General features: G+C 41.1%; 1 protein-coding gene across 1 annotated transcript in view; it reads left to right on the forward strand.

Moving 5' to 3' along the window:
* Positions 1 to 13,886, forward strand: part of fam135a (family with sequence similarity 135 member A) — a 155,701-nt gene that overhangs the window by 65,732 nt on the left and 76,083 nt on the right. The window contains 2 exon segments of the mRNA XM_052024870.1: positions 3,962 to 4,135; positions 8,938 to 9,064. Coding sequence (XP_051880830.1) covers positions 3,962 to 4,135; positions 8,938 to 9,064 — 301 coding nt within the window.

A 13,886-nucleotide genomic window follows, 5' to 3' on the forward strand; every position in this document is an offset into this window, starting at 1 on the left:
ACAAAGAATATAAAAGTAGGGCAGAGAAACAAAAAGGACTGCAGGTGCTGGAATCCAGATGAAAGGAACAAGAAGATGCTAGAGGAACTCAGCAGGCCAGGCAGTACTATTTCGCCACTAATTTTCACCCAGCTCTCCAATTCACTTGGACTATGTCTGATACCTCCTCTTTCCTTTCTTGATCTCTGCATCTCCATATCAGGAGATTCTTTATTCACCGACATCGTCTACAAACCCACTGATGCCCACAGCCACCTTGATTACAGCTCCTCTCACCCTGTCTCTTCCAAATCCCTTTCTCTCAATTTCTCTGCCTCCACTACATCTGCTCCCATGATGAGGCTTCCCACTCCAGGACATCTGAGATGTCCAGCTTCTTTACTAACCGTGGCTTCCCCCCCCACACCCCACCCCCTCCACACCACCACCCCCCCCCCCCCCCCGTGCTGTGGTTGAGAGAGCTCACAATCGCAACTGCCATTTCCCACACTTCTGCTCGCACCCCCACCCCTCCCAGATTCAACAGGGATAGGGTTCCCCTTGTCCTCTTATCCCACTAGCCTACGTATCCAAACCATCATTCTGCCATCTCCAACAGGACCCCACCACCAAGCATATCTTCCCCTCCCCACCCCTTTCTGCATTTCGCAGGGACTGCTCTCTCTGCGACTCCTTAGTTCACTCCTCCATCCCCACCCATCCCGCTCCCACCCTGGGAACTTTCCACTACCCCGCCATAAGTGTAACACCTGCTCCTACACCACCTCCATCCAGGGACCCAAACAGTCCTTTCAGGTGAGGCAGAGATTTACCTGCACCTCCCCTAATATCATCCACTGCATTCGGTAGTCCAAGTGTGGCCTCTACATTGGCGAGAACAAATACAGACTAGGTGACTGTTTTGTAGAATACCTGCACTCCATTCATAACCACGATCTGCATCTCCCCGTTACCAGTCACTTCAACTCCCCCTCCCACACTATCACTGATATGTCAGTCCTCGGCCTCCCCCAATGCCAGGAGAAGTCCAAGCACAAACTGGAGGAACAGCACCTCATTTCCTGTCTTGGGACCATACATCCTAACAGCATGAACATCGAATTCTCCCACTTAAAGCAAACCAAACCGCTCCCTCCTCCCCCACCATGCCTCTTCTTTTCTTCCCTTTCCTAGCCTATCTTTCTTTTTGTCTCTCCTCTCCTCCCCCCATGGGGTATCTGCCTCCATACCTGTGACCCATCCCCTGGTGGATCCGTTTTCTGCTCCTCCCCTGCATCTGCCTATCTCTTACCTGTATCTACCTATCACCACCTTGTGCCCACCCCGCCTCCCCTCTTTTGTCCACCTATCACTGCTCTGTTTTTCCTCTTATATATTGGGCTTCCCCTTTTCAGATCTTCAGTCCTGAAGAAGGGTCCTGACCCAAAACGTTGACCCTAAAAGTAGGGCAGTTATGCTGAACCTTATATAAAACACAGGTTCAGCTTCAGCTTGGGGTATTGTGTTCGATTCTGGTTGCCTCATTTATAGGAAGGCTATGAAGGCAGAATCAGATTTATTGTCACTGTCTTATGATGTGAAATTTGAAAATACCTCCCATGATGTTGATGATAGCTGACTTGATGTGATATTGCCATTGTATGTGAAGCGTAGCTGGTAAGGTCCTCTCTGGCGGGAGATTATCATTGCCTGGCACTTTAATGGAACACATATACTTTGCCTATCTTACTGCAATTATGTAGGATCTTCGTTAGATTCTACATACAGTGTTGTGTATAGTTTTGGTCTCCTTACCTAAAAAAAAGAATAAACCTACCAAAGAAGGAGTGCAATGAATATTCACCAGACTGGTTCCTGGGAAGGCATGTTTTCCGTATGAGGAGAGATGTTTAGACGAAGCCGTTATTCTTTAGAATTTGTTGAGAAGTGATCTCCTTGAAACTTGCAAAATTCTTACAAGGCTCAACAGGCTGGATGCAGGGAGGATGTTTCCCCTGGTTGAGGAATCTAGAACCAGGGGTTAGTCTCAGAATATGGTGTAGGTATTTAGGACTGATATGAGAATAATTTTCTTCTCTCAGTAGGTGGTGAAATATCATGGTGTTATGTCCATCTCAGAAGAAGACAAAATTATTCCCTACACCAGTTGACTTTGGAGGCTGAGCCATTGAGCTAATTCACAGCAGAGATGGATAGAATATTGTATATTTAGGGAAGAGAGGAATTTGGGGATAATTCAGGAAAGTGGAGCTGAGGTGGAACTTCTTGATGAGTGTTTGAGTAAACTAAGGGGTCAGGTGGCCTACTTCTGCTCTGGATATTATGTTCTACCTGAAATTAACCTGGTGAAAGATCTAGTGTTAGCACATTAAAAAAACATGGAAAAGCATCAGTCAAGCCTAATTTATGTTTGTTTACTTTTGATTAACCAGTAAATGCAAGAAAACTGCAGGAAGGTAATATGTGCATACAACTTCATAATATTCAGGTGACTTGATCATGTTGGCTTTTGGTAGATTTCTATTTGTATTTGACTTGGCTAAGTTAATAATAATGAACCGGTCAGGAATATGATTGACATGCAAGTCTGATGTATATAATTTGTGTGTGAGACTGTAATGTAACGATATTTTGACAGTTATTAGTCCCTCAAACAGCCACTCTGACTGATCCTTTGTTAATGTGAAATATGACCTTGTGGATGTGTTGTGTATTATTGTGACAAAATCTGATTCAGTGCAAAAGACTTTATCAATCTTTCTAAAAGTACTTTCACAAATGTTTCCAGTACATCTGGTTCTGAAGCAAATTTGGCTGAAATCCAGTAAGATAAAGGTTTTTAAATGGGATATAATTTAGTATTATTTGGCTGTTCCAAGAATTATCCATGGTGGTTTATGGAATTTTTGTATTTCTTCCCATCTGTGCAGTTAGTTAGTGTGTATTGCTAAGACTTTATTTCCAGTTCCGGCTACTAACCCTTCATTATTTAAATGGAATAAATGCATCTCCAAGAAGACAATATAGTCATCTGAATGTCTAACATGTTGCCAATAATGCTTTGTCAATTTGAAAATTATACTGTATTCATGTGAACCATTAGATGTACATGAGTTTACATCAGACATAATTATTTTTCTGGTAATACACACAAAAATGTGTATTTTGAGATTTCCTTTCACTGAGAACTACTTTGCTCCATTCTTGGAAATTCAATCACATTCTTTTTTAAATAGACAACACTTTGCCTTCACAGGACAGACAATTCATAGTTTTAAAATATTTACATGGCTAATGGATGGCAAGTAATTTACCTTGTTAACCTTTCCCAGTGGGGTATGTGAATTTGCAGTTTGTTTCCCTGCAATCTTTACCCTACCTGATCCTTTATAGATACAACAATTAAATCAGAATTTTGGGTGGCCTTATATATATATTTACATACATATTAAATATACTTTTCACATACTTTGTTAAATTAATCAGATTATCAGATTAGGATTAAATATAACATTTATCATCACACTCCTTCCTTACCAGTCGGTTTCTCAAATCAAGTTACTTTAATTAAATTTACAATCTGTCAGATTATAGCACCGGATGAGAAACATGCTAATTGCTGCCTACCTCCCTAAATTTAAATGATGTCTGGCGTATGACCAAGTGTGACATAACCTACAATGCTGGATTTTGTACAGACAAGAAAATAAACCAGAGATGTTGTCCCTTAAAGCGAGAGGATATGAGTTGCTAAATAGAAGTAATTCCTCATAAATCATCTGGCAGACAAATCATTATATGAGAAGTAAATCTTCACCACCTACCTCCCCCTCCGCCAAACCTTCAGAACAGAAAGCCAAGCATTCCTTCAGCTTTTGTATTAATTTGTACTGATGTTTCATTGTCAGTAACCATCTAGATCTTTTTAAAAAGATGATTTTAAAAAATTACTTCTTTCCAGATTTGATGACCTGAACTCTCTACAACTAATTAGTAGTCGGACATTGAAGCTGCACTTCAATTTACATCGAGGACTTCATCACCATGTCAATGTTATGTTTGATTATTTCCACCTCTCTGTCGTATCAATCACTATACATGCCTCCTTGGTTGCACTTCACCAGCCTCTAATAAGGTGAGTCTTTAGACATAAATTATTAATGATGAAGAAAGAGTAATATATGCTTTGAAGTGAAATTATAAGAACTCTTTCTCGTAGTGCTTAATATTACAATAAATTCTTCATGGTTATGTTAGCTTCTTGATAATACCTCAGAAGCAGCAGATAACAGTAGTTGTCATAGAAGTCAAAATGCCTATCAAGGCAATGTACTCTGTATGTAGGAATGTTTTAACACAAGTTTTTCATTCTATTGTATGAATAAACAAAGAGAGATTGTAGGTGTGAATTTTTGAAGGTATTTTCAGGGATATGGGTGGCACTGGAAGACTAGCATTTATTGCTCATCCATAATTGCCCTTGAGAAAGTGAAGGTGTGCAACCTTCTTGAACTGCTGCAATCCAGGATGGTCCTGATGTGGGGTTTTGACCCAAAACATTAACAATTCCTTTCCCCTGCACAGATGCTGCCAACCTGCTGAATTTGTTCAGCATATAGTTTGTTGTTACCAAATACAGGAAATCCCCGGGTTATGAACGTGTTCAGTTTTTGAGACTGTTCGTAACCCGATTTTGTATGTAACTCGGAACAGTGTCCACGCATGCGCAGTTGGCCCGGGGATCACAGCCGCACCTGGCCCTAGCTGCACATGCGCACTTCGCCCGGGGTTCCCTGGCCGTACATACGCACTTGGCCTGGGGTTCCCCGGCCACACATGCGCACTTGGCCCGGGGTTGGGACAAAGAAGGTGTACCACCACCGTGGTAGGATCAGGGGCCGGGTCCGCTTACGAACCAAAGGTCGTTAAGACCATGAAGGTCGGTTTGTATGTACAGGCATTCGTAAGTCGGGCGTTTGTAAGTCGGGGACTTCCTGTAGTCGATATTGTTCTGTAACCTAAGATTATCCTCCACTGAGTCACTTGCTGCAAAATACCAAGGCTCTGACCTGTTCTTGAAGCTACAACATTTTTTGGCTTGTTCAGTTGAGTTTCTGGTCAGTGTGATCCCTAGGATGTTGATGGTGGGATCGATGACAGTTATAATGCCATTGAATATCAAGGCTAATTGGTTAGATTCTGCTCTGCTGTAGGTGATCATTGCTGGCACTTTTATGGCATATATTACGCATCACTCTCAGCCCTACCCTAATTATACAAAGGATAATAGGTAGAATTTTCAAAATATCCAGCAGGAAGTTGTATGTTTTAAATATCCAAATCTGAAGTTTACCTGGAGAGAGTGCTTGTAGTTCTGTAGCACAAGGCTAGCAGAATTAGTGGCAATGATAAAAGCGATTTTCAGAAAAAAAACTTAAAAACATCACAGTGCACTGTGATTTTAATAGAGCTTTCAACGCAGAAAAAACAGCTATGCTTTACAGAGACCTAAGAGAAACATTGGGGCAGCACAGTGGTACAGCTTGTAGTGATACTGCCTCACAGCTCTAGTGACCCAAATCAATCCTGCCATTTGGGTGCCATCTCTGTGAAATTTGCACATTCTGCCTGTGATCTCATGTTTCCCCCAGGTGCTCTGTTACCTTACACATCCCAAAGATACGCAGATTGGTAGGTTAATTGGCCATTGTAAACCACTCCTTGTGTGTACGTGAGTAGGAGACTTTGGAAGAAGATAATGGAAATGCAGGGACAATAAAATAAGATTAACATAGGATTAGTGTAAATGGGTGCTTGTTGGTCAATGTAAGTTTGATGGGCAATAGGGTCCACTTCTAAACTGCATGACTATCACTGATGCCAGCCCAACGGAATAAGATCAAGCAAGGTGAACAAGAACTTGTTAAGTTATAAGGAGAACCATTAAGGACAAGAACGTTTATGGAGGAAGTCCAGTAGAGTTCATATATTCCATTTTTGCTCATGGGCCAGAAGTGGTTAGTGATACAAAGATGAACTGCTGGCTTGAAAAGGGCAAGAGTGGGTTCTAAATATTTGTGTTTACAAGGTGTTCAGGAAATATGGTAAAGGAAAAAAGAAGGATGGTAATATTGATTGAATAGAATATTGCTGTGCTGAAGAGTGATGATGTCTCAGAACAATCAAGGATAGAACCTGTCTATTTAGAATCAAGAAATAATTCAGGTGCGATAGTACTAGTGGGATTTTTCTATAGGCTGCCGTTTAATGGGAAAGATACCTTGGAGCAAGTTTGAAAGGAAATTGCAGAGATGTGTAAAAGCCATAGAGTCATGATCATGGGAGATATCATCTATTCAAATATAGACTGGGATCGCAGTAACATAAGGGGATGGGATTCTGACATCTTTCAGGAAAACTTTCATAATCAGTATGTTTCTGACCCAGCAAGGAAGGTGGCATTAGTGGACTTAATTCTGGGAAATGAGCTGTGCAAGTGAGCAAGTATCAATGAAGGAACATCTCATAAACAGCAATCATAATTTCATATAGCTTAGAATGGGTAAAGCAGTCTATGGTTAAAAATAGTCAATGGGAGAAGGGCTAATTTCAATAGGATGAGAGTAGATCCAGCTTGGGTAAAATGGAATCAAGACTTGGCAGCCAAAACTGTATTTGAACAGTAGGAGGCCTTTAAAGTAGATATGTTTCAGTCAAATTCAAGGGACATTTCCAAGAGGGAAAAGAGAAGGGAAATTAAGCCTAGAGTTCTATGAATAACCAAAAAGAATAGGAAAAATGGGGAAGAAATGAAAATGCATGTTGATGAATGCCAGATTGTTAACACAAGAAAAAACCATGTTGATTACCTAAAGTTCAGAGAGGAAGTGGGAAAAAAAAGGAATTGAGAAAGACAAATGAGAAAATACTGGTTGTAAGCATAGAATGAATCCAAAAATAATCTTTGGTGCATGCATAGGGAAAGGGTTGTAAGAGAGGTTGGGGCAGATCAGAAACCTAAGAGGAAACCAACTCATGAAGGCGGATGACATGGCTGAGCTGCTAAATAAGTACTCCTGTCTTCACCAAAGAAGATAATGCTGCTGGATCGCTAAAAATTGATAGAGAAGGAGTACCAGAAAGATTAACTGTGCTATAATTGGATAAATCACATTGTTAAGATGGGATGCATCCATCTGAAGGAAATAAAGAAAGGCATTGCAAAGGGCCTAGCCATAATCACCAGATATAGAAAGTAGCAGATAGTACACTCTCATTCAAAATGGGGTGTGGGGAGAAACTCGGTAAACCAGTGAGTAAAGATTTCAGTTAACCTGCACCCCCTCTTTTCCTTTCTCTCTCTTGATATACCCAGGCTCCTTCAGTACCCCTGCTTCTTTCCAACACACTCCACACAAGCCTCCTGTTACCCAGTTTCTATCCTCTCCTCAACTGCTTCCATCTGCCCATTATCCCTCCCTTATCTGGTTCCATTTATCATCTTCCTTATCAGGTTCAAGAATCTACAGCCCTTTGTTGTCTCCACTTATCACCTCCCAGCCTCTCTCTCTACCTCCATCCTCCTCTTTCCTCACCTGGTTCTACCTATCGTCTGTCAACTCTTGTCTCAACCCTACTCCTCACCTATTTATACTGGCCAACTCCCCTCTAAATTCTCAGTTCTGATGCAAAGTCTCAACCTGAAATGTCAACTGTCCCTTTGCCTCCACAGATGCTGCATGACCAGCTGAGTTCCTCCAGCAATTTGCTTTTTGCTCCAGATTCCAGCACCTGCAATCTCTTGTGTCTCCAGCAACTGTTGGTTGTCCAATGCTAGACAAAGCCAGCATTGATGATGTCTAACTAACTTAATGGAGCTTTTTTTGATGAAGCAACAGGAAAAGATAAAGATGCATGTGATTGGTTAATATAGACTTCAAAAAGTGCTTGTTAAGGTGCCACATAATGGGCTTGCTATCAGGATTGAAGGCCACCAAATAAAAAGGCTGTAGCAGCATAGGTAGAAAGTTAGCTAGATAGCAGGAAGCAGTAACAGCAAAAAGTTGTTTCTCAGACTGAAGGGAAATGTACAATGGTGTTCGTAGGAGTCGGTCCCAGAATCACTGTTTTGTATATATGCATTAAAAATTTGAACTTGGGTATACAGAGCACAATTTCCAAACTTACAGATGATATAAAACCAGAAGTGTAGAGAACTGTGAGCAGGATAGTAATAGGTTCATATGGAGTGTCATAATTACTGTAAAAACCAAACTGGCTTACTAAAGCATTTCAGGCAAGGAATCTTGCTATTCTTTACTTGATCTATCATGAGTGGCTCTAACCCATACCACTTGCTTGATTGTTGGAACTGTGGCCAAGCAATATTTTTTTGAGTTATTATTATAGATGTTCATATATGGTCTGCAGATCTATAATATCACGTGGTTCCTTTTGACAGAACACTTGTCTGATACTCTTCATAAGGGAAACCTGTTCTGGTTTGTTTTAGGACAAGGCACTTTTTTCCTCTGGGGTCTAGATTCATGTTTATATTACTCAATTTGATTTTTCCTTTGCCTTGTAGGTTCTAAAGATCATTGTTAACTTTAATGTGTTCAGCTTTGTTTTGGAAATGTAGTAAAATTAGGTATAATTTGGCACAAATAACTTGAAGAAACTATGGCTGCAAGGATATCTGGTGTGGAAAAAATAATGTCACCATATGCTTAAAGATTGACTCAGAGTGTAGTGGACAAAATGAGCCTTGCAGTATATCAAGCTTGCATTATAGCTGTTCTGGGAATGCTCAATGCATTGGTTACAGAAATTTATTCCTTAGTATTGACTTTCACACTTTGGTCTGAATTTGAGCTTTTGTCTTTCTGGTACTTTCTCAATAATTTGAACTGACACTCTACTTTGTTTCCTATTTAGCTTTCCTCGTCCAATGAAGAATACTTGGTTGAACAGGAATGCCCCAGTGCAAAGCAAAGATTATGCCATTCCATCCCTCGAGTGTGTGGTTTTTGGAAGTAATTATACAAAACAACTATTACCTGATGTAAGCAAACATAATCATGTCAGTTTGTGACTATGCTAAGATAATGGTTCAACAGAGTTATTAGTAATTGAGCATTTTGACATCCTGGCAATCTGGATCTTGATCCATATACTGGTACCTCACTTAGCAATCAGGATGAATTCCCAGGAATAAGACTGCTAGTGGAATCAGTACTGAAAGGAGTCATTGTAGCATTTTGTACATAGAGGTATAAGGTATTTTGTACATAGATACTGACAATGCTGCTCTGCAGGGAACCCAGTGCAAACTCCTGTTCTTCACATTGTTGCATGCTGCTTGCTGGGAATCTGGTTGAGGGCTCTGTCTTCCACTGGTGCCCCTTCAGCTAAAGCCCTACAACAAACAGGTAAAGCGATCTCACTGAGGTAATGTATAGTGGCTGTCTGTGAGTGTTCGTGCTTGGTGGGCTGGGCATGCAATGCAGCTACTCAGCGCTGAGGTGCAGGGCTTTGGTACATCCTGGTTGGCATGGTGAGTGTGGGCATTGCTGGAGACTGGCAGCACCTGCACCATATGTTGACAGACTGTCCTGATTGTATGGTCTCTCTCAACACCTCCTGTTGGAAGTGATGGAAACTGCTGTTTCCCCTTCTCACAGCTCTTTCCAACCTGGAGGTTTCTCTATTGAAACAAACTCAATTGTATTCGCTGACACATTGTCTCAATGGCTCACTGTATCTCGTTCCTGCAGGAGCACCAGTGCAGAACAGACGTTTGTAATGAGTTCAGCAGTTTACATTTGGTTACATACCTCTATGTGTTTATATTCCAGGACAAAAAGAGCTATAATGGATCTGTGGGGTAGCTCTAAGCTTGTATATTTCAACATCATCTCCTCTATATATATGTGTGTGTGTGTGTGTGTATATATATATATGTATATATATATATATGTATATATATATATATATGTCTATATATATATATATGTCTATATATATATATATATGTCTATATATATATATATATGTCTATATATATATATATGTCTATATATATATATATGTGTCTATATATATATATGTCTATATATATATATGTGTGTCTATATATATATGTGTCTATATATATATGTGTCTATATATATATGTGTGTGTCTATATATATATATATATGTCTATATATATATATATATGTCTATATATATATATATATATGTCTATATATATATATATATGTCTATATATATATATGTCTATATATATATATATATGTCTATGTAAAGAAAAGGAGTTGACCATATGTCCTACCAAACTAATCTGACATTCAGGCTCATATTTGATCCTGTACCTGTCCATTTTTCTGCTCAATCCTCATTTTTTTTCAATCTCTTGTATCCAAAAATCTTTCAAACTCAGCCATGCATTTGACTGATCATCTACAGCCTTCTGATATAGAAAATATCAACTTTCAGAAAATTTCAAATGGAGTCCCTCTTCTGAAACCTTAACTGTTTCTCTTTCCATGGATGCTGATTGATTTTAGAGCATTTTTCCATCTTCTGGTTTTATATCATGTTGGTTCAGCTTTTGTTATCGTGCTGGGCAGATCTCAGAACCTTACCATTACAACACATTACTGCTATTTACCAGTGCAATACAGACAACTACTTATTGATTACAGCTCCACCTTCAATACCATAATTTCAAGCAAACTTATCTCCAAACTCCTAGACCTGGGACTCAACACCTTCCTTTGCAACTGGATCCTTGACTTCCTGACCAACAGACTGCAGTCAGTCAGGATAGGCAGCAACACCTCCATTGCGATTATTCTCAACACTGGTCCCCCACAAGGCTGCGTCTTCAGCCCCGTGCTTTACTCTCTATACACTCACGACTGCATGGCCAGATTCTGCTCTAACTTCTTCTACAAGTTTGCAGATGACACCACTGTAGTGGGCCGAATCTCAAATAACGCTGAGTCAGAGTACAGGAAGGAGATGGAGACCATACTGGCATGGTGTCACGACGACAACCTTTCCCTCAATGTCAGCAAAACAAAAGAGCTGGTCCTTGACTTCAGGAAGGGGGGCAGTGCACACGCTCCTGTTTACATCAATGGTGCTGAGGTTGAGAGGGTTGAGAGCTTCAGATTCCTTGGAGCAAACATCACCAATAGCCTGTCCTGGTCCAACCACATAGACACCAAGGCCAAGAAAGCGCACCAGCACCTCTACTTCCTCGGGAGGCTAAAGAAATTTGGCATGTCCCCATTGACCCTCACCAATTTTTATAGATATACCATAGAAAGCATCCTATCCAGATGCATCACTGCTCAGTATGGCAACTTGTTCTGGCCGAAAGCGCAAGAAACTGCAGAGAGTTGTGGACACAGGTCAGCATATCACGAAAACTAGCCTCCCCTCCATGGACTCTGTCTACACTTCTCGTTGCCTCGGTAAAGAGCAAACGTAATCAAAGACCCAACCCACCCTGGACATTCTCTCTTCATCCCCCTCCCATCAGGCAGAAGATACAAAAGCCTGAAAGCATGTACCACCAAGCTCAAGGATAGCTTCTATCCCACTGTTATAGGACTATTGAATGAATCTCTTGTCCGATAGGATTGACCTCACAATCTACCTTGTGATGGCCTTGCACCTTATTGTCTGCCTGCACTGCATTTTCTCTGTAACTGTAACTCTTTATTTTGCATTTTGTTTTTGCTTTTCCCTTGTACTACCTCAATGTACTGATGTGCTGAAATGATCTGTATGGATGACATGCAAAACAAAGTTTTTCTCATGACAATAATAAACCAATTTACCGTTACACAGATCAGGAGGCTTAATGTGCTGGTAAATATCCCCACTAAACCATTTTGACTCACCCTAGCACAGACATTTCCTTTTGTTCTACACACTCCTCTCCCATCTTCTCTCCTACTGAAAATCAACTTGCATCTCTCTCTTTCCCAGTTCCGACAAAGGGTCGCAGACCTAAAACCTTGACTGTTTTCTTGCCATTGATGCTATCTGACCTGCTGAGTTTTTTCAGCAATTTCTGTTTTTATCCAAATGCAAGTTATTACCCAGACACTAACAGTACAATATCTAATAAAGTTATATAATCCTCATACAACCTAGTTTCTTACAGATCAAGGTAATCAAACTTAACTTGCATGGTTGTCTCACAAATCTGAGTTTTTTGAAGAGGTAGCTAAGAAACTTCATGAAGACAGAGTGGTAGACGTACTTCAGTAAGGCTTTTGACGAAGTCCAACATGTTGGCTGGTCCAGAAGGTTAAGGCACAAGGAATCCAAGGCATATTGAAAACTGGTTCAAAAATTTTCTTGATGACATTGCAGTGTGGATCCAGAACTGGCTGGCCCACAGAAGGCAGAGTGGTTGTTGAAGGGTTGTATTCTGAGTGGAGGTCAGTGACCAGTGGTGTACCTCAGGGATCTGTACTGGGACCCTTACTCTTTGTGATTTTTATAAACGACCTGGATGAGGAAGTGGAGGGGTGGGTTAGTAAGTTTGCGGATGACACAAAGGTTGGGGGTGCTGTGGATAGTGTGGAGGGCTGTCAGAGGTTACAGAGGGACATAGGTAGGATGCAGAGTTGGGCTGAGAAGTGGCAGATGCAGTTCAACCCAGATAAGTGTGAAACGGTTCATTTTGGTAGGTCAAATATGTTGGCGGAATATAGTCTTAATGGTAGGACTCTTGGCAGTGTGGAGGATCAGAGGGATCTTGGGATCGGAGTCCATAGGACGCTCAAAGCGGCTGCGCAGGTTGACTCTGTGGTTAAGAAGGCATATAGTGTATTGTCCTTCATCGATCGGGGAATTGAGTTTAGGAGCCATGAGGTATTGTTGCAGCTATATATGTCCCTGGTCAGACCCCACTTGGAGTATTGTGCTCAGTTCTGGTCGCCTCACTACAGGAGAGATGTGGAAGCCATAGAGAGGGTGCAGAGGTGATTTACAAGGATGCTGCCTGGAATGCGGAGCATGCCTTATGAAAGCAGGTTGAGAGAACTCGGCCTTTTCTCCTTGGAGAGACGGAGGATGAGGGGGGTCCTGATAGAGGTGTATAAAATGATGAGAGGTATTGATCGGGTAGATAGTCAGAGGCTTTACCCCAGGGCTGAATTGGTGGCCACAAGAGGACATAGGTTTAAGGTGCTGGGGAGTAGATATAGAGGAGATGTCAGGGGTAAGTTTTTTACTCAGGGAGTGGTGAGTGCATGGAATGGGCTGCCAGAAATGGTGGTGGAGGCTGATACGATAGGATCTTTCAAGAGACTGTTAGGTACATGGAGCTGAGTAAAGTAGAGGGCTATGGGTAAGCCTAGTAATTACTAGTGTAGGGACATGTTCGGCACAGCTTTGTGGGCTGAAGGGCCTGAATTGTGCTGTAGTTTTTCTGTGTTTCTATAAGAAACAGAGGATACTGGTGGATGAGTGTTTTTCTAACTGGAAGTCTCTAACAAGTGGTGTACAAAAGGGATCAGTGCTGGGACCTTTGTTTTTTTACAACATGTATAAATGATTTGGATGAAAGTATAGGTGTTTTGATTAGTAAGTTTGCAGACGACACAAACATTAATGAAATGATAGTGAAAAATGTTGTTTGAGGATACAACGGCACATGGATCAGTGAAAAACTGGGTGGAGTGTTGGCAAATGGAATTTAATCCAGGCGTGTGAAGTAATGCATTTTGGGAAGTCAAATTCTGGTAGGACATGATAAAAAGCAGGGACTTGAGCATTGATATACAGAGAGAACTTGGGTTGCAAGTCCGTAGTTTACTGAAATTGGTGACGTAGGTGGATAGGGTAGCGAAGGAGGCA

Source organism: Pristis pectinata, chromosome 10, assembly GCF_009764475.1.
Source record: "Pristis pectinata isolate sPriPec2 chromosome 10, sPriPec2.1.pri, whole genome shotgun sequence".
Classification (NCBI taxonomy): domain Eukaryota; kingdom Metazoa; phylum Chordata; class Chondrichthyes; order Rhinopristiformes; family Pristidae; genus Pristis; species Pristis pectinata.